Source organism: Ceratosolen solmsi, unplaced genomic scaffold (genome assembly GCF_000503995.2).
Source record: "Ceratosolen solmsi marchali unplaced genomic scaffold, CerSol_1.0 scaffold27, whole genome shotgun sequence".
Classification (NCBI taxonomy): Eukaryota; Metazoa; Arthropoda; class Insecta; order Hymenoptera; family Agaonidae; genus Ceratosolen; species Ceratosolen solmsi.
Window position 1 is genome coordinate 4,124,454 of NW_011948426.1, and position 26,478 is coordinate 4,150,931.

A 26,478-nucleotide genomic window follows, 5' to 3' on the forward strand; every position below is an offset into this window, starting at 1 on the left:
ATTTTATTCACTTGGCATAAAATAACATGTTTTTTCTCTCTAAATATATTATTAACTATACTACATTATACACTGACAAATAAGCACAATGCTAGTTATACATATATATATATATATATATATATATATATATATATATATCTGTGTTAATTATTTTTCATTTGGCAAACACCGTTAAATATCTGTAATTCGAATTGTTTTGAAATTCGATATAATTTATTTAACCGTAGCATATAATCATTGCAATAAAAAGAAAATAATTATTTCATCTTTTTAAGGATGAATTGTTACTTGGCGATATAAATTCACACAACGATACTGATTACTTTTTTCGAGCACAAAATAAAATAAACAATATATAAACAATTTAACATTGGAATGTCTGTTATTTTCCAGTGTATATCATAACATATTGCAATAAGATCTAATTATAAATTAAATTAAGTTTTCTTACCGTTTCTGTAATTTAAAGTAATACGTTAATTACAGATACCTTCAAGTAGTTTAATAAAAACAAAAACAAAATAAATAAAAAATTTACACACAATACTTGAAAAAAAAAAAATAATAAAAAAATTATTGAATTAACACTTAATATTGTACGTTTAATCAAATTACTATTGCCCGAATTACAAGACTCAGCGATATATTAAAAAGTTGTATACGAACATAAATTAAAAATGATTCTTCAATGTATAGGAGCAATATCGATAAATAATACAATTAACACCGTATTTTAATGTAAAAATAAAATTAACACTATTTTTACAATAAAGAAAAAGAAAACTTAATATTAAGGAATTTTATTTAATAATGATAAGTCGCTATTGAATTAAATTTAAAAAATGTTTGAAGAACAGTTTTATAAAAAATAATTCAAGAGATCGCTGAGAGCTGTGAAATAAAAATAAAATAAACATTCGAGACTCTTTTATTTCAATTGAAACAAAACATTGTTTATAAATGTATTCAATAATTATTTTAAAAATAAATTTTCAATGCAAGTATAACAAATTATAAATATACATTGTTAAAGAAAAGTATATACAATTTTTTATTTATATAGAAGATATGGCTCTGTGATAATATTATTATATAAAGATAAACAATAAGATTTTTTTTTTCTTTGTACAAATCAAACATTATCGATAAATTATACTTAGTCATAATATTCTATTCAGCTTTGGATAATAACACAAAACTTTTTGTCGTTAAGTTTAAACTTTTCATTAACACTAAATGCAAACTTATCGAGCTAGAGAATTTTAAAAACAAATACCTTACCGTCAAATTTCTTGTTCAATTTGAAATTGATTTTATATTCCGGCAATTTTTTTCCAGCAATTTTACCATATACAGCATGTTAATTTTATAAATTTAACCTTACTATTCCTATTAAAGAGGAAATAAGTAAAAAAATGTTCGTGCTTCTTTTATTCAACTATTTTGGTTTTCAGTTGTCATTTAACGACTGTTCATTATTGTCTCGCGTGCATTAACTTTAAATATTATCTAAATATAATAACGAACAATGAAGGAACGGTGATAAACTTTAGTAGGCTTTCAAACTTAAAATACACGCCCAAATAATGTAATATGTAAAACTGTAACTATTGTTTGTAAAAGCGCACTATTATTTTTCGTTCTTTCTTTTTTTTGTTCTTCTTTTTTCTTTTTCTTTCCTTTTCATTTATTTATATTTCACTAAAGTCAATAATTACACTTTACTTACATTTATTAATACGAATTACATGCGTGTTCTGTTAATATTCTTACTTTTAATTTGTAGCGAAAAATTTCTACACATCAGCTTAGATATAACCTAATCTATATATCATTTAAAACATTTAAATCTTAATATTATACTACATATATATATATATATATATATATATATATATATATATATATATCGGTACAATTCATAAATAAATATTTAATGTATTTCTGTCTTACTTATCGTTGAGTAAAAAATTGATATTGTTAACAGAGAGGTATTTTAATGAAACGAAATTTAATCATTTCTTGTATATTCAGAAACACTTTTTTTCATATTATTCGAGCGAAATTTATTAATCGCACGCTCGCATGTTACGAAAGTGGAGCATAATGAAAAGAAATATATATTAAAATTAAAGCCAGTAAGAATTGAGAGCACACGAATAAGAAAAAAAAAACCTGAAATATCCCTGCACTTGATTGTCAGTATATCATTAAGAGAGTGAAAAAAGAAAGTATAAATCGTTTCGCTCTTTAACAACAACGATAAAACTGATAATAAAGTAAGATTCGCACTAGCGTGTTTTAATTTTCAAATTTGTATTAGATGTTAGTGAAACATCGCCCCAAGTATTTATCTTTTAATTATACTAGGATTACACCACATTTACATTTAGATTTCCTTTTTTCTTTTCTTTTTATACTACTACAGTTAATTTTGTATTTATGTTTATCATTAATGGATGTTATTATTGAGGAAATTTATATAAACGCTAAACTCATATTGGGGTTTTCTTTCTTTTTTTTTTCTAAATAATGTATCGATATTTAAATATTAAAAATAATGCGCCATAGAGCTCGAAACGAGGCGAAATATTTTCAAAGCTAAAACTGTGGGAAGAACAAAGCCATTGCCAACTTTGCTAAAGTCAACGATCGATTATTTTTAATTTACTATATTGGACCTACACGCGCGAACGCGCTCACACACACGCGCACGCACGCACGCACGCACGCACGCACACACACACACACACACACACACGCACGCATATACACTTACGCGCCCACATAAACATAATTAATCCTTAACATCGTCAAATATCCACAAAACATTGGAAATAATTCAATTGTAATTGACAATTTGCTAGTGAACTTAGGCTGAAAGCGCTAAGTGAAATATAATATTAAGTAAATTTAATTATTATTAATTATTTATTAAATCTTTATTCGATACATTAATGTAAATTAATGAAATTGACTTCGACAATTATGCCAATTACAAAATGATTAGTTTTGGTAATCGCACAGACATTATTCAGAAAGTTAACACCAATTAAAGAATGCTTAAAAGCTTATATAATATGATAATATGATAATATTTCTGAAATTTTTAAACTTTAATGTACTTTGTCGAAACCGCTTCTTAAACCATCTGATAATTCAACGTTTAAAATTTTTAAACTCTTACTTTAAAACTGCATTATACGTGAAATAACGGAGAATATTTTTTATAAACAATTATTCAAACTCTGCTTATTAAAGATGCTATATTTTAAAGAACTTATCTTTTCGAAATTATTTTATACCTTTTTAAAGGAGAATGATTGTCATTGATTGGCTGGAATGCTTTTTGAATTATAATCCAAAATGTAAATTTAAACATTATTTTAAAGAGTCAAAGATTTTAATATCTAATGGCAATTGACAGGTGACAATTTTTTCTCCTTGGTTGTAGTGGATAAAATGTTGAAGTAATTTATTATTTTAGATGCTCTAGAATGTTGCATCTAAGCCCAGAGATTGGCTCGACAGCAATTTTTTAATAAAAAAAAAAAAAAAAAAAAAAAAAAAAAAAAAGAAGAAGAAGAAGAAGAAGAAAAAATCAACAAGTTGCAGACTGTATTGTGAGAGAAAGTAGATGGAATAGTCTCGTGCGGCAAAATAACGACTGTACACACATATTATCAAATTAAATAATCAGTAATAACATCGATTTTATATGTTTTTATGCACATTTCTAAAGTTATACATCGATGAAACATATATATTCGAATAAAGTATGGAATAATAAATGGAAAATTGAGCAACGTTTATTATCGATTTGTTTTTAGTCGATGAATCGATTCTCAATAAAAATGTTAAAAAGAAAAAACCATAATAAAGTAGTTGAATAAAAATAATCGGTCGAACAAATTAATTTCACTATCCAAGTATGCTCTCTCTTGGTCGTTTATCAAATTATCAATTAAAAGGCAGTATAATTTAAAATTTATTTATTTATTTTATCGATGTTATGTAGCTTACTATTATTCTGCATAACTTCGACATATACAACACATTTGCGCTAATATTATGACCACGATGTTTCAATTTGTAATAAGCGATGAAGTTATTGTGACATCTAAGCAATTAAGCGCTTCTCACTTAATATTAACGTGAAATTGGTAATTGGCAATATGCAAGACGGAAGGTGCTCACTAGACAAATACCCACAATAAACATAATCCAACGAAATGACTAAACTTATTATTTTGTAATAAACAATTGACGGGGACCCATACGACTGCATACAAATGTTTGCGTTTTTAGTAAATTTACAAATGAAACAGCCAACTTTGCGCACTTTCATCGAGCTAAGAGATATTCAAAAGCAAAAGCAAGAGTCTACTTTATCAGTCGAGGTTACACATTGCATTCGGCATTGCAACTGCTCCTATCAATTCGCTGCTTTCAAACTCTTCGCATGTATCCTTTCGACCCGTGGTGGTACGTCATCCGTGCTCGCTTATTTCCTACTTTCTTCCGCAATGTGCATGTGTGCCTGCGGGTATGAGCCTGTAACGCAGCCGCAATACTGTGAATGCAAAGAGAAAGAGCATCGTCGGCGCGAACGCTGCTGGCTCAATCAACATGGAAAAAAAGGCAAAATAATCTGTAATCAATAGGATATCGACTTGGCGAATGAGCCTTCTCTTGCAAAAGTGCAACTGGCGATTTGGCCTGTCATCGCTGCGCGTCGTTACAAAGCAGCAGACACCGCTCGCAAAACACACGCGATTTTGTAGGTTAAAGAGCCAACTCGCGGTAGTTCCTGCACGCTGGGGTACGAAGAAAACATTTCGCAAGGTGAAACTGCAGGTTGCTTTAGACATGACGGACCCGAATATCGAGAGCGAACTCGCACCTCTGCGTGCGAGCGTCAAGGAGCAGGTCAGTCATCCACGTGTTTCCTTTTCCCTTTCCCATATGGCTTAAAGCACTCGAGCTTGATTAAAATGATTCGACAGTGCCGCGTGCTCGCGTCGCAGCATCATCTCTTCTTATTTACCTTAAAATAGCTTTTCATTTATTGCTGAAGATGTTAAATGGACTGTCTGAACGATTAATTACTTTGGCCGCAGTTGCGATGCGTTGATATGCACGGTCGATATGATTTTCAACGACATTTTTTATTTTTGAACATTGCTTTTTGAAACTTGCAAAATAATAATAATAATAACAGTAATTATAATAAACAACAATGATGATAATAATTATTTGAATGACACTATGAATTACGAAATAAAAATGAATCCTTTGTTCGATTTACGTTTATTATTCTTTAACGCGACTTACGATATTTCAAACTATGCCTATATTTTTGTAGATATATATATATATATATATATATATCTACATATATTTATATATATATGTATGTGGTTCTTGGAAAATATCAATGATGAAACCAATGTTTTATTTAGAAATAATTATAATTCTTTTTTTAGGGAGATTTAGTCAGAAAACTCAAAGCTGATGGAGCTCCGGAATTCGATGTTAAGAAAGCAGTCGTCGAGCTTAAATTGCGTAAAAAATTATTGGAGGATAAAGAACTCTCGTTGGTTCCTGATTCCCAGGTATTTGATAAATCAAGAATGGAGGATCTCTTAAAGCGTAGATTCTTTTTCGATCAGTCATTTGCCATTTATGGAGGAATCACTGGTCAATATGATTTTGGCCCAATGGGCTGTGCCTTTAAAACAAATCTTTTAAACGCCTGGAGAAGCTTTTTTGTACTCGAAGAACAAATGTTGGAAGTTGATTGCTCCATTTTAACGCCGGAACCCGTTCTAAAGGCCTCTGGTCATGTCGAGCGATTTGCCGATTTAATGGTAAAAGACATAAAAAATGGAGAATGTTTCAGGCTAGACCATTTGATAAAAGGTCATTTAGAAAAATTGTGCGCCGATAAGAAAGTAAACCAAGAAGTTAAAAAGCAATGCGAAGATATAATAATAAAATTGGATGGCATGGGTAAGGCAGAAATGGATGCTATACTGAAGAAATATGATATTAAATCGCCGATTACTGGAAACGACTTAACCGAGCCTATAGAATTTAATCTAATGTTTGGCACGCAAATTGGACCAACGGGTTTGATCAAAGGCTTCTTAAGGCCTGAAACTGCTCAAGGAATTTTCGTTAATTTTAAACGTTTGCTTGAGTTTAACCAAGAAAAATTGCCTTTTGCCGCTGCTCAAATTGGCAACTCGTTCAGAAATGAAATTTCTCCGAGATCTGGCCTTATTAGAGTAAGAGAATTCACAATGGCAGAAATTGAGCATTTTTGTGATCCGAGTGACAAAAGTCATCCAAAATTTGAATCATTGAAAGATACTACTTTATTTCTTTATTCGGCTTGTAATCAGATGGATGGTAAAAGTGCCGAATATATGCAAATAGGCAAGGCAGTCGAAAGTGGTCTTGTAGCTAATGAAACTTTAGGATACTTTATGGCTAGAATTCAGAAGTTTCTTGTAAAAGTCGGTGTAGATCCTAAGAAGCTGCGATTTAGACAGCACATGGGAAATGAAATGGCTCATTACGCATGTGATTGTTGGGATGCGGAATGTTTGACTTCTTACGGCTGGGTGGAGTGCGTTGGCTGTGCGGACAGGTAGAATTATTTATCCAGGCTTTTTTCATAAATATAATATCTGACCCGATGTACTTTTTTATAAGAATCCAATCTAAAAGATAAAAAAAAAAAACTGTTACAGATCAGCATATGATTTAACGCAACATACGAAAGCGACGGGAGTTAAATTGGTCGCTGAGAAAAAATTATCGCATCCAAAAACTGTTAACGTATGTAAAACTGTACCCAATCGTGCTAGTATTGGTAAAACTTTCCGCAAAGAAGCCAAACTAATCATCGATGCGCTCGCTGCATTGGAAGAAAACGAAATAGACACGTTAGAAAAAAATTTAAATGAAATTGGAGAGTATGAATTAAAAATATCCAATGATACGTATAAAATTACAAAAGATATGGTAACGGTTGATCGTAGTCAAAAAACTGTTCACGTTGAATTCTTTGTTCCTTCGGTAGTTGAACCTTCCTTTGGTATTGGCAGAATTATGTATGCAGTTTTTGAACATAATTTCAAAACAAGAGATGGCGACGAACAGAGAAGGTATTTCACTTTGCCGCCAATTGTAGCACCTTTAAAATGCTCCATTCTTCCTCTGAGTGGAAATGCAGAATTCATTCCGTTTATCAAGCAATTATGTAATATCAAATTTTCAAATGTATTTGAAAATATTCAAATGTAATGATTATCTTATGAAAGTTTAATCTTTTTTATTTTACAGCACAAGGACTCACGAGGGTGGATGTATCGCATAAAGTAGACGACTCGTCCGGTAGTATAGGTAGACGATATTCAAGAACAGATGAAATCGCCATACCTTTTGGTATTACCATTGATTTTGATACATTGAAAGTGCCGCATAGCGTTACTTTAAGAGAGAGAGACAGCATGAATCAAGTTAGAATAAATGTAAACAATCTTTAAACACTTATAAATTAATTCGACTCGTCTATTTAAGGGAAATACTAATATTGATTTATGTTTATTATTGGCAGATGGAAGAATTACCAAATATCGTAAGAGATTTATCGCTTGGAAAAATATTGTGGTCCGATGTTCAATCAAAGTATCCAAAGTTTGAACAGCAAGAATCCACCGAAGCTTAATAAATTTATAATATCACAATGGTAATATGCCTAATAAGTATTTAGAGCTTGCATAAAACAAATGTACGATCTAAATTTTGAGATTACTCGAGAATAGTAATTATCGAATGTAAAAAAATTAATGAATCCATTATGCGCTTCTAAATACACGTTTTTATTTTTTCTTATATAACAATTGTAAGATATTTTTACTGTAATTATTCAATATATTAAAGGAAGCATTTATTTAATTAATCTATAATTCTATAATAAACACGCACCATTTAACGTTGGAAATTTACTTAAATTCTCCGACAGTTAATTAAAACTTGATTCACTTGTGATATCCTAACACTGTTGCCCGATTCGATTTAAAAATTATTTTTTATAATTTATCGGCTAGTTTTGTCCACTTTTTAAAGGTTTTGCGTTGTTGCCATTTTGGCTCGATCTCAAAACCAATAATGTAAAATAGTCAGGTACGAAAGACAATGAAATCATTAAGGCCGTGAATGATAAATAGGATAATTAATTAGCATACGAACATTTGGCAGGATGAGAAGACGCATTAATAGTTTGAAAATTTTTTAAAAATTCTGCCTCATATTGCGCAAGTGTCGAATCTTTGCAATGGTCAGTGTTGATTGGCCCGATTGACCATTTCAAACGAGAGATCGAGAATAAACAGATGGCAACATCGCAAGACCGGCGATGGAGGGAGACAAAACTAGTATGCGATTGCTGAATGTTGACATTCAACATGGCGGCATGTCGTCAGTGCTGTGCTGTGTCGTGGTGAGTTTTTTAAGACCTCTAAATTCCGTAGATTCGCCAGTTTTGGACTGAGAAATACAAAAATGAAGTATTGAAATTTACGGTACACATTTATAAGACTTTTCATATGATTAAGCTCATTGGGTGGCCAAATTTAATCAACGACTTGTGCACTTAGCCATTTCTATCTCTTTTCCCCTTCTCGAGTGAAAAAAAAATTTAGAATTTTCCAACTGGCTACGGTCCTTCGTATTTTTATCTAATTCTTACGTCAAATTTAATAGCAAATCTGCCTTATTTCCCAACTATCACCGATTTTCCTCAATTTTCTATCGAGCAATTTTTTTTCCACACATTTTCCCTTCCCGTAACGGCTTATTCGTCTTGTGCTAGTCAAGTGATCCAGATTGAACCTGAATTGGTTAATAAAAACTATTTTTCTGCTGTACTTTTTTTAATCATAAAATGCACTCTTTATGCATACGCGTGTTTTCAATATTGTAAATTAATAAACAATTTGTTTCTATGGAATTTAAAATACTAGACGTATGAGTCGTGTCTGAATAAGTTGCTCGTTACAATAATTACGAAATATGCACCGCCTATTTTTATAATCAATTTATTATCTGTAATAATTAATTGTACGTTTTTAATGTTTCCATTTAAGGTGCAATGATCGGTAAAACAAAAGAAAACAATATTTCCACAGTTGGCGAAACTACATTTTTACCCATTGCATTTGACTCGTAAGGGTTCTATTAATTTGCTTTATTCATTTTCAGCTTGTGTAATTGTTAGTTTAAGACATTTTTGAAACGTTCATTATAAATTCAACTTTTAAAAGCCGAAGAACAAGAAACGACAATATAGAAATTATTGAAACAACACAGCCACACTCAGCACGCATTGAAGACATCTGAGGATTTTCAAGTCATCAATATTTATCCTTTCAAATCTTTAACGTTTTTGATTTGTACTTTTTATAAGAGATAACTGGCGTTTAAACTAAAACTCTATTCTTCTCTTCACTCTATTTCTCTTTAATGCCTTCAATATCTGTATTTAAAAAATTATATCAAAACGGAATTGTTGGGCACGCGACCACCGACTTATAAAAAAATCTCGTATGTATGTGAATGGAAAGTATCATTGTTGGCACATATGAATATTGTGCTGATAATTTTATACACTCTTAGAAAATTGGTAATATACGATAAAAAAAAAAGTTCAATAAACTAGTGCATTATTTATTTATATGTAACATATTAAAAGCTATTCTGGGACTGTAAAAAAATCTATATGCGAAATTGCGTTTGCTTCATCGTGGAAAGTGCCAACGAGTCACAAGTCGCTTGCCTTGAAGATCGGTGCTTTCTCAATGAATGGTATCGATGATACGTAAAAAAAATAAGGTAGCTACCAAATATAGCAGCAACGAGACCATTGCCTTCCTTTAATCATCCCATATAAAGAAAAGCGGGGAAGGTATTAAAAGTTCTTTGGCAGCATTTTGAGAAGCCTTTCTTCCTCTTTGTCAAGTTCTCGTAAAGTCGTAAATAATACATAAACGAAGTTATAAGGTACCAAGAACCATTCTGTGATATCTATGTTAACACTTAAATAATTGAAAAGACTAAAATTTCTAAGTATAAGTATATAATATCGTGAGTGGCTGTTAAGGCCATAAAACATTAAGGACAGAAGAAAAAGTTCGACTGATCATTTCCATCACCTGCAACGAGACAAAGACAAAGAAACATAAATATTATATAAAAGAGAGGGATAGTAGTAATCATTAAAAATATAAAGAATTTGAGATATGTCCAACAATCCTCGGTGGAAAACTTTCCAGCCGCCAATCATGAACTCTGACCCAGCAATATTAGAATGCAAGTCCATGGCCATTCCAAGTCCAAAAGTTATCAGTGGCACTCAACCAACAAACAGTTATCGCAATGGTACCAATTACAGTGGTGATTTCACGGACTCGCCTCCAAGTTGTGGAAAGAACTCTACAACGTTCAATAATTATTCAGGCGCACAAACTTCTCCTGGTAATGGAACAGTGAGATTTCCAATCGGTACATTTACTGGTTTAGAGGGAGCAGTGAATTATTCAGGGGAGCCAGTGACAACAAATAATTCTTATCAATCTGATCAGTCGACGAACCAAGGCACACGTGAAACCGGCATCATTGAAAAACTTTTGGTATTCCCATTTATTGTATTTAATCGATTCATTTAGATTTTAACAGTCTAAAAGATAGAAAAGTAATTAAATTTATAAAGTATTTGTTTTGCAAGACATTAGATAAAATTCTTTTTTTTCATCTTTTTTTTCTTTTCATTTTAATAAAAATACTTTTTTTAATTCTTAACGTTAGCTCTTATAGCACAGTTTTTAGTGACTATGAAATTTAATTGGTAATAAAACAAATTTTTTACGATAAATAAAGAGTTACAATTTTTATGATTGGCTGACGTGCATAAAATATTATTTTTAAAAATACATTTGCAAATTTTACAATTCACTTTAAAGTTTCATTTAATTTCTTTTTCTTCTTTTTTTTCAATTTATTTACCAACTAGTTGTAACATTAACAACGACCTCATAATATATGATTGAGTAATTTTTGTTTTGTTTTTGTTTTTTTTTTTTTTTTTTTTACATACAGCATTCTTACGGATTTATTCAATGTTGTGAAAGGCAAGCAAGGTTGTTTTTCCACTTTAGCCAATTTAGTGGTAATATCGAGCATCTTAAAATTGGAGATCCTGTAGAATTTGAAATGACATACGATCGTAGAACTGGAAAACCAATTGCAAGTACTGTTAGTAAAATTGCCCCCGAAGTGGTAAGAATTTTGATAATTCTTGATAAATTTTATTAGCATATGTTATGTAACTTTTATAATTACATTGTATAATTTACATACCTCTGGATAATTGTTAAATGATATTTTGTATAGGTTTTAAGCGAAGAACGAGTAACAGGTAACGTAACAACAGAATTACAAGCAACTGGTGATTCTCAAGGCCGAATCAGTTATGAAAATAGAGGCGAATGTTTTTTTCTACCATATACCAAAGATGATGTCGAAGGAAATGTAACTCTCCTTAACGGTGATAAAGTCTCATTTCAAATTGCTACAAATCAACGGTAAGTAATTCATAAGCAATAATTCGCTCTTCAATTATACCTAATAATTATTTCGTTTCTTTTTTTTTTTCCCAGTGGAAACTTAGGAGCATGCCACATCAGATTTGAAAATCCAGTTCATCCTGTTCGTTATCGTGGTGTAGTATGTTCAATGAAAGAAAGCTATGGTTTTATTGAGCGGGCAGATGTTGTTAAAGAAATATTCTTCCACTTCAGCGAAGCTAAATCCATGAACGAAGAATTAAAACTTGGTGATGATGTTGAATTTATTATACAATCTAAAAATTATGACCATTAGACGTGCAATATTATTCGATACTTAATAGTAATTTTGTTTTGAGTTATCCCGAATTGTTTCAGGGAAAAGAAATAGCACGTAATATAACAAAGTTGCCACCAGGATCTATTATATTCGAGGAAATAAATGATGAAATTATCAAAGGGCAAATTTTGAAACCACTTGAAAGGAGTCTCTTAGCTAGGCAAAGTGATCCACTACCAGGCCGCATTCGTTATAGAGCACCTGATCACTCTGAAGTCGAGGTATCTTTTGGTGACAAAGATCAAAAGGGTGATTTTACATTAAGGTTCGTTGAATCGTTGCTTTCTTTTCTTTTTTTATTATTATTTGTTTTTTTTTTTTTTTTTTTTTTTTTTTTTGATGTAAAAATTTATAATTTTCCTACATTTATCATTATTGACGTAAATATGCTTTTAGACACGGAGACTGGGTTCAGTTTAGAATTGCAACAGATACTAGAGATCAATTAAAAAGGGCTACAGAAATTTCATTATTACCTGAATCTTTTACGGTATCCGGTGAACGACGCGAACAGGGTGTTATTGTTTCTTTAAGGGATGGTTATGGCTTTATTCGTTGTGCTGAACGCGAAGGCAGATTATTTTTTCACTTTAACGAGGTGTTAGATGTTGATAGAGAAATATGCGTTAGCGATGAAGTGGAATTCACAGTTATACAGGTAAATAAGTTATCATCATTCGTTAATTCATTATTATCGTGATTTCAAGAGTGAATTATAATTTTCATTGAATAAATTTCCAGGATCCTTCTTCGTCATTTTCTAATGCAAGACAAAGTGGTATTAGATTGAAACACTTACCGTCTGGTACTGTACAATTTGAAACTATAATAGAATCCAATGTGTTAGGTAATGTAATTAAAGAAATCAGTGATAACGAGCCTGGATTAATAGGCTACCTGAAGGACGAACAAGAAAAAAACATTATTTTCTTCAGTAAAGATTGTAATTTTAAAAATATTCCAAAACTAAATGATAAAGTGAGTATTGTTTGCTTTTCTTAAGTCATTGTAAAGAGCAAAAAATTTTACTCTTTTAATCCTTGTAATGTGCATTCTATCGATAGGTTCGATTCAATATTTGCCAAGTGAAATCTAATAAGAAGCACGTTGCTGAAAATATATCACTTTTAAATTCGGCCGGAGAAAAAATTCAAAACCAAAATAGTAATAAAAAATTTATGGGAGAAATGATTCCAGGCTTTATAGCTGCTCTCAAAGATGGTTTTGGCTTTATTGAAACAGTAACTCACGATAAAGAAATATTTTTCCCATTTAGGTTGGTGTTAACAAATTTTCATATGTATACATATATATATATATATATATATATATATATAAGACGCCAAAAAAATCGTATAAATTATTTTAATTATTATTGTATTCATTTGATTTTGAATGCCCAACTTCTGTTCACAAATGCTTGTCAATATCTAATAAAACTATATGTGTATGTGTGTGTGTGTGTATATATATATATATATATATATATAATTACAATCAGCATATTATAAATAATAATCCTTGGTTTGTCAACCTTCTTTTTGCCAGCAATTTCAACGGAGACGCGAGCTTTTTGGTATTGGGCTCGGAGGTCGAGTGCAGCATTATCTCGGGAAACAATAATCGAGGCTCGGGTGGATGTATTGCCGCGGAGTTCGTGCAAATACTACCTAAAGGGAGCATTCCGAGACCAACGGTGTGTAGCGAGGTCCTGGACGGTACCGTGACTCGTCCATTGCGTAGTGCCAATCCCGAGCAGGCGGAATACGCCGGATTGATAAAGGTCAATCCAACGAGCGAGGAAGAAGAAACACCGGAGTACGAGTTCGGCATAATGGGTCTGTCGAACAAGCGCGAGCTCCTGCAGATCGGCGATCCCGTACAATTCCAGCTGAACTCGGAAGGTCACGCCTGCAATATCGTAGTGGTGCGGAAAAAGCGCCGAGCAACCGTCGATGCCGTCAAAGGACTCTTTGGCTTTTTGGCTTACGAGGTGGACGAGGGCAAGAAACTCTTTTTCCATATGAGCGAGGTGTGCAACAATGTCAAACTGCAGCCGGGCGATCAAGTCGAGTTCGTTTTGGTTACAAATCAACGCTCCGGAAAGTCTTCGGCGTGTAACGTTGTGCGCTTAAGGTAAGGATAAAGTTAACTCGATTCAACGTGATTCCCGTCCCTTGCGTTCATTGCAAAATTTAATTCAATCCGTGACATTGGACACTTAATTGCCAAGATAATTAATTATTTATCATGGATTTTCCATAATTTGACGTTCAAGTCAGCGCAATATAATTGCAATAGCTCGATTTTTCACGGCAACAGCCGCGATTGCCGTTTTATTAAGCTCCTAGGTATATTGTTAGCTCGTACTTTTGTCAAATAGGAATAAGGAAATTTTTATATTGGCTTATCAGCAGAATAAAACGATAATATTTACCATTGCAGTGATGCAATACAGCAACAGCGGCCAGAACGATTAATAAGTCTGCGCACTGTTCCTTCGCAAGATTCTGGGCCGAAATTAACCGTAGTCAGACAACCAAAAGGTCCGGACGGAACCTATGGCTTTAGTCAAGAAAGGATTCAACGCAAACCAGGTGCCATCGAAGAATAATGTTAACCGTTGTACCTAATATGACAGAAACGCAAGGAGTAAAGACATAACCACGGATTGCATACCTACCTTACCTTTTTTTCGTCCATGCACGTGTCTACGCCGAGATTATTGTAATAAATAATAATTGTTATCATTATAATTTTATTCTTAAGATGAAAGAAACGCGAAACTAAGAACATTTGCCAAATCCAAGACACTTTATTATAACAAATATAAAAATGTGTAACGACAACGCGCATAGTCGGCGGCGACTAATTGGACAACGAGTCTATATTTTTTTTATTTTTTATTTTTATTCGAGGGGAAAGTGTTTTATTCTCTCATCGTACATACAAAACAGAACAAAAACAAAAAATAACAAAAAAAAAAAAACAAACAAAAAAAAACAAAACAATTCATGCAAATACACTGTAGTTATTAAATTAATTAAAATCGCGAGCAGATCGCCAAACATTGTTGATTATTTGTGAAATTGTCATACGTAAGTAAGTTTTGGAAGATTTCGAAAGCGATTTAGTCTTTTAAGTCAGAGAAAATAAAAAATTAATGAAAGAACAAAACACCGGACAACGTGCGACAGGAATAACGTGGAAATATCGCGAACAATGAGAATCATCAAAAAAATAAATAAATAAATAAATAAATAAATAAATAAATATTAATAATAATAATAATGGGAAGTTAGCACGAACTTAATAACGTCGTTCAAAAACAAAAACAAAAAAAAACATTAAAAATTTAAAATAGGCAGGCTCACTGCTGCCGTCTGTTTGTAATTTTGCGACAATGAAATTTATCCTGTCTGTCTTTATAAAAATATACGTACATGTTGATACTATTTTTTACGTTATCGTTTCTTCGAATCGTACTTTCTTTCTAGCTAAGAAAAGTGAGTTCTGAAGAAATACAAAAATAAAGACATTTCTGAAGGAAATCAAATAAAACTTCGAAAAAATGGAAAAAACGAAAAGGGTCAGAGAAATTAGAATCTCTGCACATGTATCGACGACTATTACGTTGATGTATGGTATCTAACGAAACGTGTAAAAAGACATTACGCCGGACATTTGTTCGTCCTAGAGAATATATTTAAAATGAGGTGGTAAATTAAAATCTTAGAGTGCACGTGCGTGTACGAGACTTTCATCGATCGAGAAACCTTATTGCCTGATTAAATCTACAAATCCCGATTTAAATTAAAGATAGAAAAAAATTTTAAAAGCAAAAAAAATTAAATAAATAAAGAAATAAATAGTAATTCAATTAAAGCGTTCGTACACGCACGTGCATGAATCTGTCGTTAAGTTCCTGATGCAATCTCGTGTTGTAAAATCAAATTAGAGTTACAGACCTTTCCATTTAAGCTCTTCTTTTCGACAAATACAAACAATCGTGCGAGATAAATCGAGGGAAATCTCTTCTGCTCGATATAAAACTAATAAAGAAGGTTATACTGAAAGATTCCTTTGAAAATAAATTATAATTACCATTGTCTGTCGACAATTAAAAAATTGATATAAGCAAAAAAAAAATGAAAAACATGAGAAAAAAAAATAATTTAACCGAATGGATGGTGACATTTCTTTTGTCTAAAATTAATATAGTGCGAAGAAGAAGTATATTAAAGAGAGGCGTGAATGAGGAAGAGAGAAAACAAACAAACATAGCATAAAAAAAAGCATACACAAAACGGAATTTGGTGCTTGTAACTTATCTTATATCCCATAGAATCAAGAGAGAGAGAGAGAGAGAGAGAGAGAGAGAGAAACACGTGTACACACATACGCACGCACGCACGCACGCACACGTACACACACACACACACACACCATACCATATCCACATTGTAAATCCTCCTTTGGCAAATAAACATTGGAAGCATCAGAATGAAGACGATATTAATAGTGTCCTTAGTACATTTGGTGAAAATTTAGTGAAATCAAATTCATTCATTTTCTTGTGTAATTTTCTGTTAAGGTAATTTGATTTTTATGCAAAATCATGTATTTTGTTATAAAAAAAAAAAAAAAAAAAAAAAAAAAAAAATGAAAAAGGAAAAAAAAAGAAGCATAAAAAAAAAAACAAAAAAAAAACATTAATTTTCAATTTTTCTTTATATATATTTTTATTAATATGTTTATTATGTACAAAATTTTTAAATCTAGAAAATTCATGACAATAGAATATTTTTCATTAGAAATGCTCGATTGGTAATATACAAACAAGGGTTTTTAAATAACGACGCACTCGTATGGAAAAGGTCCTCGGTAATGTGGATTCTCAGGCCCTGGACATGCTGAAAAATCATTATTTTAAATGAAATTTCTTATCCCCATAATAATACTTATCTTATCTGTATTGCTTGCAATTAATGCTTACGTCTTTCGCATCGAGTACCAAAAAATCCAGTTCCCTCGCATAAGCATTTATATCCAGGATCAGAAGTAATTTGAAGGCAACTGCCTCCGTGCATACACCTAGTTGTACTGTAGCAAGAATTTCGTTGTCCTCCTAATTATAATATTGAAAAAAATCATGCACATCTTTGATTAATCGTATTATTTTAAAAGTAATTTTTATAATAAAAAAAAAAAAAAACAATTTTTTTGATGATTTGTTTGCTTGCATAGGCGCACGACTGCCCGACATGACAATTTTATGAATTGTGACGTGAAGCAGTAAGATGAAACGAGCCAATAAACCATAATTTTATTCCCATACTTTACCTGTAATAGCAAGTTTGCATTCTTCCATATTAGGATATCGGAATTCGGCTTTACAACCGTAACCGCACGAGCACTGGCCGCTGGAAATTCTGCATCCGTTTCCCATTTTATCTAATTCGCATGCGTGTGTTTGCATTCCTTAAAAATTTCAAGAAAAAACTTGATAAGAGAACATAGAACAGAAATTTTTTTTTCCCTTCCGCGTAAGCGTAAGCTCAAAATTGAAAATTGCGAGAAAGAGAGAAACCATGGAATTCAGTATTTTATGTAAAAGCATTAATTAAATTAAAAATTATAATTATAATAATTATATATATATATATAGAACGAAAATTGGGTGATAATGTTCATCTTTTATCGCTTGGCTCATGATTCTACTTTTCTATTCTTTCTAACACGTATCTAGTGTCCCAATAGATAGGATAAAGAGAGAACGATAAGAAAGGGCGCATACGACAATCGCCCGGATGCAATCGTCGTCGTGCTTCCCGCATATGAGATAATTTCGGATAATTTATTGTCATACTTCTTCAACGTTTCAGATAAAAGTTTTGGATTAGCTATATCTTTATTTTTCTTACAATTAGAAATACAGAGCCATTGCAACGATTCTATCGAACTTGCACGTTTTATTGTTGTTAAAAGTGGCATTAAAAATGGTTGAACATATTTTTAAAAGATGATTGTAAACAACAAGAACAACGGCAACAAAAGAAAAAGAAGCAAAGCAATCCCATATTTACATTTTTATTTATACGTTAAATTACATTTTATCATTTGAAAGTGCGTATAAACGACAAACATTTTTACCCATTTTACGATTATTTTAATTAATTAAGCTAACAAACAAAATTGTTAGCTGCAGCTAATAATTACAAATGAATAAACTCAAACTGCAGGTGTGAAAGTCAACTCTGTTAAACACTGCTTGTCAAAATAAGTCTCTCATTCATTTGAAGTTAAACTTTAATAAAAATTATCAAAAAAAAAAAAAAAAAAAAAAAAAAAAAAAAAAAAAAAGGATGTCACAGTTGAGCTTCAATTTGTTTTAGTAAAGAAATGTTAACGAGGTGTACTTGCAAAATTGCATACGTCATATTTTTTTTTTCTTTTTTTTTTTTAATTTGTACTTAGGTTGAATAAACTAATTTAAATAAACAAATGAAAACGATACTTTAAAAAATAATATAAATATAAATAGTTTTTGTTTTTATATATTTTATGCCTTACTATGTTTTGAAGCGAAACAAACTCGCTTTGCTCTACATAAACATTTTAATACATTTGTTATAACATTATAAAATCTGATTCATCGATAAGATGCGTTTTTTATAATTTTGGTAAATAATGTGTAAAATATCAGAACGAAAAAACTTATAATGTACATCATCAAACGTTATTATTATTTAAAAAAAAAAAAAAAAAAAAAATGCATGTAAATATAATATTTATTTTTATTACAAAATGTGAAATTATTACGGTACCTATTCAAACATTTTTAAGAATAAATCTTCAAAATTCTAAACAAACACGATAATCTGTTTTCCTTATAGGTTTCCTTTCCCCTATAAACTTACCCACGTATGAAGTGACGTTCGAGCTTGAAATAAAAAAAAATTTTTAAAAAAATTCATAAAAGCAGCTTCAAATCTTCGTAAAATAATACTCGCAAATACCTAAGGCATTTAACCGTAAAAATTATAATTAATTAAATTAATTATTACGCGTGTCTTTATTATTAAGTATATGGAATAATGAAGTTAATTATACTTCAAAGGTCGAGTAGCAAGAAACTTTGTGATCATAGAAGTATGTTTTCTACACATTGGCTTATCTTAACTAAAATATATATCGGCTCTGTTTTATTCAAAGGCAGAATGAACGGTTTGGCAAAATATTATTAGTTGATAATTTATGCATTCAAAGATTGTGCTCCCAGCGACATTATCAGCTACAAAATATTTCACTAGTTTATCAAAGTAAAAAAGAAAGAGAGAAAAAAATTACGACATTAATGTATACAGAAATAATTGTCAAACGTAAGGAGCGATCCTCCTCCCAGACCCTGCATCACCCATTCCCCCACCCCTCGACCAATCAAGAATAATATTAAATATAAAGTAGAAGAAATGGTGGAAGTACCTAATAATGTGAGGAGGAAGAGAGCAGTCGTCAGCATAAGTCCCCGCATGGCTGTAGGATTGGAAATTCGCGCGACCGAGACACCAAGATGATAAGGGAGATCGTCGAACTTGGTGTGATCTGAAATAAGTAGGTATACACCGATAAGTCAACGCGGCCGTGCACTGGAGGTCATAGTTCGTAGCTTTACGATCGTAAGAAATGGCTGCAGCGTCGAGTCGAGACGACTCGCCAAACCCTTTTATCGTCCCGCTTTCTTTCCCACTTTTACACGCTCATGCAAATCGTAATGGTACGCGCGGATTTTATCAGCTCCGGTAGCACAGCCCTTCCTTCCTATCACTCCCTGACAAAGCCATTGCCCTACCACTGCTACTGTTATATTCCATTCCATTGATCAGTCTCGGCTATTAATTATTGGCACTCACTTTATCCAATTGCGAATGACAATTAGATTTTAGTTTCGACAAGCAACGGCGGCTATATTGCAATTTTTTTTCGTTTTTTTTTTTCGTTTTTTTTTTTCGTTTTTAACCACTAGGCACTATTTATAATTTTGCAAGATCGTTAGGATTATGTGGATATTTAGGACGATAGCCTTTTACTTCCGACACTCTTATATTCCTACTTCAACGAATTCAACGATTTTTAATGCCGACGGATTATTATTACCGAATGCCAACTTTAACGGCACTGTCAGCTCAATTAAATAAGCCTATTAATACCTAAGGCTTTTATTAATCAGAAAGTTCTTAAAATTTTCAATAATTCAAGTTTTTAAGTAAGCGTTAGGCAAATCTGACACATCTATATGATATATTATTACGTCTTGATATCTTTATTTTACTATTAAATTTGCCGTGTAGCATGTTTGTAGTGTGAAAGTTTGCGAGAAAAATTCAACGCTACTATTTTCTTAATCGGCCAACTTTGTGCATTTCAATTTAATTAATCGTCTCTTACATTAATTGTAAATAACACCAATAATAAGCTGATTAATTTAAAAAAAAAAAAAAAAAAAAAAAAAAAAAAAAAAATATATATATATATATTCTATATATTCACCAAATTGTTGTTAAAAAATACTTTTCACAATAAATACAAAATTGACATCTATATCAATAAATAGGCCATAAGTGGTTAATTTAATAATTAAAAGTCACATTGTGCACGAGAATTTTCTCAACACTGGTTTATCATCGATCCGTATAAAAATAAATAAATCTCCGGCACAATTCGTGCAGAAGCCAAGTAATGTTTATCGATAAAAAATTGAGTCGAATAGTCGCGAGATGAAGCTATTCGATCGCCCTTTGCTATGGCTCATTCAGTTAATTCAACAAACATTACTTGACCACCACCATACATCAACCGAGAGAGAGAGAGAGAGAGAGAGAGAGAGAGAGAGAGAGAGAGACAGAAGAATTAAAAGAAAAAAAATAAAAGCGCGATGCAAGTTAAAAAACTAATGTGCCGAGCAAGTAACGGGGAAATACGCGGCTCTTTGTTTTCTTTCCTCTTATATGAATGAACTAACCGACTGAGATAAAAAGCCTCACCGAGTGCAAGTGCAATGAACTACGGAGGCTCGAGGCGAAACAACAGCAGCGATAATGTAAAAAAAAAAATGGCGAGTAGCTAATTGAACAAAAACTTTGAAAAAAAGGAAGAATATACTTTAATAAGTATAATCTTAAAATAAGTAAGAAGCACAGCGCGCGCGCGCGCGGATGTTGACGTGGTGGAGCGCGCAGAGCAACTAAAGCCAAGTATCCTCTTCCTCGGTTTCTCTCACAACCATCGAACCAATGAAGGAGTCGTGCGTGGGATGTGACGACTGTCAATTCTCAGCTGTCGGCCACATACGCGCCTCACTGCCCCACGAGAGCAACGACGACAAACACGTTCCTGTTTCTTCTCCCTTTCGGCTCGGCTTCCCTCCCTCTCTATTTCTCCGCCCCACACCAGAACCGACGCATCTGTAACGCATGACTTTCTCGATCTTCGGTACTTCAATCTACCCCTTCCAGCGACTCTTTATTTTACTTTCTTCGTATCCCATCTTCCTTGCGCGTCCCTTCTTTCTTTATGTTTACATAAAGGCGCTGCCTTTTAAATCACTCCCCTGTTTTTCTCTCCCCTCGTCCCTTCCCCACCCGCGCCACGACTATATTTATATTTCTTTTCTCTTCCTTTGTTTTATCTTATGCGCGCTCGCTTCACTCCCACCAGTAGCGCACTTTCAAAACACATTTTTTGCCTCGTCAATAATTTGAAAATCCTCGGCAAAGAGTGTGCATCTTTTCTTCTAGGGAGGGAAGGTCTGTACATTACGCGTTTGCCCCCTTAATTTCCACGTCGAATCGTGTATGGAAAATAATCGTTCGTATTATGATTTAAACATACTTTTCTCGTACGTTTAAACGTGAAAGATCTTATCTTCGTAAACTTTGGCCTTTTTTTTTCTTCGGGACAGGCATGTATTATCGATAAAAAATGTCATGTAAAATAAAACTAAAAAAAGAAAAGAAAAAATATGTCAACACGAAATTACGGAAATTCTTATAAAATATTTACGGGGCGTAACGTTATTTATATACTTTACACAATGACACGAGTCAGGAATTGTATATATATATATATATATATATATACGTGTGTGTGTGCGCGCGCGCGCGCGCGTGTGTGTGCATATAAAATTACGTTTACTTTAGAACGAGTCGTCGATGATAATAATAATTTATTGAAAAAATAAATGTAACGTAATGATCTTTCGATACATGCTTAATTAGAATAATTGAATGGTAGATCGTTTCACAATTTCACAACGTTAGACTCTCGTCTCGCTGTGCCATAAGCACATTTCAATACAACCATGAAAACACTATAAAAATCTTTAAAAATATAAAATTTGATGAAAGTACGGTCGGGGCCGTAGTAACAAACATATTTTACAATATATTCCGCGGTGCAATGATTTAATTATAAAAATACTATTATTAATAACCGAAATATTGACTTTTCAATAAGGTAATAACTTCTTTCTTCCTGGTCACACGTTCGTCCCGTCTTGAGTCGCATTTTCATTGGAATGTTTCGTCGAGCGCACGCGGCTTTCCCCATGTCCCTTAAATTCTGAAAGAAAAGCAAAATTCTAATCATTTCTTATACGAGCATTATTTTAAGCAAATAAGTGCTTCTCTGTTCTCGTCTTAGCAACGACACATTGACACACGTGAAATTCTCATTACATGAATGTTTGATCGTGTTGCTCGTGAATCATGGTTGATCTCCTAGACTGTACAATTCCTGTTTGACGATCGTACAATTCGCGTACAAGGCCGTCCTTCTCTTGCTCTAAAAGTGCTATTCGATGACTCTTTTTACTAACCTCCTATTGTTTGAAAAGTTTTAACATTATGGGTCCTGCGCACTACGCACACACGCTGTATCGTATATAAAGAACCTGACGTACCTCGGTTAATCTGTGATTCTGCTGTTTTAATCTAGACAGCGTGTCCTGCTGCAGCTGCGCCGACGACTGAGTACTAAGGAAGGCTAGATTCATGTGCAAGGGCAGTCCGCCTCTTTCCCAGCTGCTAATCAGCGCAGCCAGATGCCTATTGACTTCTACCACTCTCGCTCTCTGCAGCTCGAGTCTCTCTTGCTGAGCTTCGGTCCACTGCTCCTGAGCACAAATCAACATTATCGTCCATAGCTGCAACTTGGGCACGAGCCAGCTTTCGTTAATGCAATCCTTACCACGTGCGAGCCCATTCTTCCTAAATGCTTGATTTTCTCTTGCGTAATAGAAATTTGCTTCAAGTACCAATCTCTGGCTTTCTCGACCGCTGCCAGCCCTTGCAGCAGCACATCCTTCTCTTGCTCTATTTGCTTCATTCGCTTCATCTACAAAAGTACAAAAGGCTGTCGGAAAAACAATTCACTATTCCAACAATAGTATCTATTATTAAGGCTTCCCAACGCCACCTCCCTCTCCATCTCCCTCCCTCCCTCTCTCTCCCTCACACACACACACACACACACACACACACACACACACACACAAGAATCCCATATCTCTAATTGTGTTATTAGATGGGTAAGCCACCCGGACAGAAATATGCTTTACCATATTATAATCGATGCCATTCTGCAGAGTATGTCGTCTTGGCTCTCTATGTCGATTAGGTGACTTTTTACTTTGCGTCTGTAAGGCTAATTGCTGGGCACTTTGAATATCGATGGATTTACCATCTCCTAATACTCTAGCTGGATGAAGCAAAGCATTGGGGTCGACACGATACTTTGGACCGACCAGCTGACGCTTATCGCTTATCGCCTTGTCCGCCCCCATCATAAGGCCCATTTGCCAATTCTGCAAGGCTGTGCGAATCTCCGACTTGTCGAAACTCCTGTCCGCGTTTAAAACTCGGCTGTCCAGGGCTGCACCCGTGCGAGGTGGTTTTGGCGGCCCGTACACTGCGGCATTACCAACAGAACGCGTTTAAAAGAAATTCCACTCGATGCGCCCGGCCGATTAAACAATTAAAAGGCCGAGGGCCCAATGCTACCTTTCATAAGCTTCGACTCCGCCGGGCAAATCCTAGCCTCAACGTCGAACGGCGCGTTACCCTCTTTTCTGCCAGGTAGCTGTGGCATACTAAGCGTTCTCTGCTGCGATATAACGTTATTCGGCCGTATGGCCGCGGTGTTGGGCGATGTCCAAACAGTTTTGCTCTGATTGTCGAGGACCGGGGCGGATGGTGGCCTGTTTGGCGGCTGACTACTACCTGACTCGAGTTTCTTCGACTCGCTCTCCGCCTGGGCGTGCAGCAGGCATATCTTCAAGCCCGCGCAAAACCTCTCGAACGACAGCAGACCGTTCGGCGGTGTGACCTTCTTCAAGCCATCGAGAACACCCTTGGGCAGCCCCGACGAGCCATCGTCTCGCCAACGCACCTCTATATCCGAGTAATTGACGTAACCTGCGAACGATAATCGGCAACGCGCGCGCCATAAGCATATGTTTATTCTCCGGAGGCCGTCGGCGTGCGCGCGCGCGCACGCGGTACCACCACCGACCTACCTACCTACCTGTCTTTTGGTCATCCATAATGTCGAAGAGGGTCCGCATCGCTGAGACAAAATGCTTCGGCAGCCCATCGATGCTGGACTTGGTCATCTGGGCCATCTCGACGACGACGACGACGACGACGGACCTCGTCATAAATCAACGATCGGCCTTGGAACCACTGCGATAATCAAGGACGAGTCGTTAACCTCGACCGATCCTCGCGACACTACCACTCGCCACCCGCCGCGATTCTGGACTTTCGTCGGGGCGGGAGTGAAATGGAGAGTGCCGAGCGAGTGAAGTGCGGCCCCGCCAGAACGATCGCGCGCCCGAAAAACAACTCGCCAATTCGGCCCTAGATCATGATCTATGGGCCGGACGATCTTACCAGCTGGTCGGTTCGTCGGTTCCTAAACGTTCGAGCATCGAGGCGTATCTGCTAGCAGCCGCCACCACTGCAACGATTTTTCACCACCTCCTACTCCTCCTCCTCCTCCTCCTTCTCCTTCGTCCTCTCTCCCTCCCCCTCCTCCACCTCGTCGTCGTTGTCGTCGTCGTCTTTGTCGTCGTCGTCGTCGTCGTCTTTGTCGTCGTCTTTGTCGTCGTCTTTGTCGTCGTCTTCGTCGTCTTCGTCGTCTTCGTCGTTACCTTCGTCTCGCTATAGGCAAACGCCTGCCTGCAAGAGCAACGCAAACACACTCAACCCACCGGCGAACGTTTGTAGAAATGGCAGTAGCCGTTGTTATTCTTCTTCTTCTTCTTCTTCTTCTTCTTCTTCTTCTTCTTCTTCTTCTTCTTCTTCTTCTTCTTCTTCTTCTTCTTCTTCTTCGTCGTCGTCGTCGTCGTCGTCTCTCTCACTCTCAACTTGGGGCGATCAACCGATCGGGCTACGTAACCAGAGGAGGAAGAGACTGATCGTACGATCTCGATCGTAACCGCTCCATCTTTTAAATCTCCTTCCCTCGCTTTTCGACATTGCGCGGCCCAAAGGGACATGATAATAATAGATAATAAGATAGCGGGCATAATCGCGGAATAAAAAGTGCTCGTAGCTAAGAGAGACGGATGCGCAATAATATTTAGAAGAATAATGAGCTTCGGCCGTCATCATCGACGTACGACTTGATTGGTCTTCAGACAGCGGTAGCCCAACGCCTCGGCACTCGGCCTCTTATGGTTTCGGTGAACCGTCTCTCGTTCTCGTTCCACGCCAATAACATAATCCCTGGCTTATTGCGTTTAATGGGAGGGGAGAGGTGTCGCGTATCGCTTGCCCCATGCGCATTCCATCACAACGGAATATCAAGCAACGAACCAACCAACGAGCAACCCTGTTTCGCGGCTGCTAAACCCGATAATCGGATATTGATGACGACGACGAGGACGACGAGGACGACGACGAGGATGAGCCGAATATTGATAATCGTGCCGAGGCGAGGCACTAGGCATCGAGACATTGGATCTCGTAGGCGCTCAACGTTGCGCAAAGACAACTCGGAATTTCTCGATTAAAGTATTGCGCGATCGGGCATTGGGAATGGAATGGAATGTGCGAGAGCGCGGTCACGGTGGCAGAAAATATTTACGTGTTACTCGGGTTAAAGTCGGCGCTCGCTACGGCTACGCAATCAAAACAACCATGTTTGGTAATAATAATGTAATAATAAAATAACGCGCGTTTTCAAGCGAATTTTAAGATTAAGTGGAATTGGATTTTCGGGATCGGGGCTGTAAAAACAACGAAACTTTGAGACATTAAAAGTACCTTTAACTATATTTATCCTTCAACATTCAACGAATACATTTTTAAACGAATATACCTTTCAAAGTATCACATTTCAACGATAATTAATACAACATTTTGCAAGTTTAAAAGACGTAGTTTGTGGGAGTGGCGTGGGGGAGGGGGAGAAGAGGGGAGAAGAGGGGAGAAGAGGGGA

At 34.7% G+C, this 26,478-nt stretch overlaps 4 protein-coding genes across 6 annotated transcripts; 2 read left to right on the forward strand and 2 right to left on the reverse strand.

Moving 5' to 3' along the window:
- Positions 1-4,397: 4,397 nt before the first annotated feature.
- GlyRS (glycine--tRNA ligase) lies at positions 4,398-7,873 on the forward strand. The gene is made up of 5 exons (XM_011500819.1): positions 4,398-4,932; positions 5,490-6,658; positions 6,762-7,273; positions 7,357-7,544; positions 7,631-7,873. Exons 1-5 carry the CDS (start codon positions 4,684-4,686, stop codon positions 7,739-7,741), a joined length of 2,229 nt encoding a protein of 742 aa, XP_011499121.1. The 5' UTR covers positions 4,398-4,683; the 3' UTR covers positions 7,742-7,873.
- Positions 7,874-8,460: 587 nt separating this feature from the next.
- On the forward strand, positions 8,461-14,726 carry Unr (cold shock domain-containing Unr). The gene is made up of 11 exons (XM_011500820.1): positions 8,461-8,515; positions 9,277-10,703; positions 11,170-11,349; positions 11,464-11,654; positions 11,730-11,940; positions 12,015-12,241; positions 12,373-12,634; positions 12,718-12,954; positions 13,041-13,252; positions 13,525-14,112; positions 14,422-14,726. The coding sequence occupies exons 2-11, from the start codon at positions 10,314-10,316 to the stop codon at positions 14,588-14,590; spliced, it is 2,667 nt and encodes an 888-aa protein (XP_011499122.1). The 5' UTR covers positions 8,461-8,515; positions 9,277-10,313; the 3' UTR covers positions 14,591-14,726.
- A 2,000-nt stretch (positions 14,727-16,726) lies between these two features.
- LOC105363198 (neurogenic locus notch homolog protein 3) lies at positions 16,727-21,311 on the reverse strand. The gene is made up of 5 exons (XM_011500821.1): positions 21,021-21,311; positions 19,462-19,581; positions 17,320-17,457; positions 16,973-17,104; positions 16,727-16,889 (listed from the first exon to the last, which is right to left on the reverse strand). The coding sequence occupies exons 2-5, from the start codon at positions 19,508-19,510 to the stop codon at positions 16,825-16,827; spliced, it is 384 nt and encodes a 127-aa protein (XP_011499123.1). The 5' UTR covers positions 19,511-19,581; positions 21,021-21,311; the 3' UTR covers positions 16,727-16,824.
- Positions 21,312-22,546: 1,235 nt separating this feature from the next.
- On the reverse strand, positions 22,547-24,668 carry LOC105363199 (suppressor APC domain-containing protein 2). 3 transcript variants are annotated; one of them, XM_011500822.1, is made up of 7 exons: positions 24,559-24,668; positions 24,036-24,449; positions 23,594-23,943; positions 23,224-23,370; positions 22,937-23,149; positions 22,713-22,855; positions 22,547-22,596 (listed from the first exon to the last, which is right to left on the reverse strand). In XM_011500822.1, exons 1-7 carry the CDS (start codon positions 24,653-24,655, stop codon positions 22,590-22,592), a joined length of 1,371 nt encoding a protein of 456 aa, XP_011499124.1. In that variant the 5' UTR covers positions 24,656-24,668; the 3' UTR covers positions 22,547-22,589. The 3 variants fall into 3 exon arrangements, with proteins under 3 accessions (XP_011499124.1, XP_011499127.1, XP_011499126.1); XM_011500825.1 differs by having other exon boundaries at positions 24,555-24,602; XM_011500824.1 differs by lacking the exon at positions 22,547-22,596 and having other exon boundaries at positions 22,709-22,855.
- Between the last annotated feature and the right edge of the window lie 1,810 nt (positions 24,669-26,478).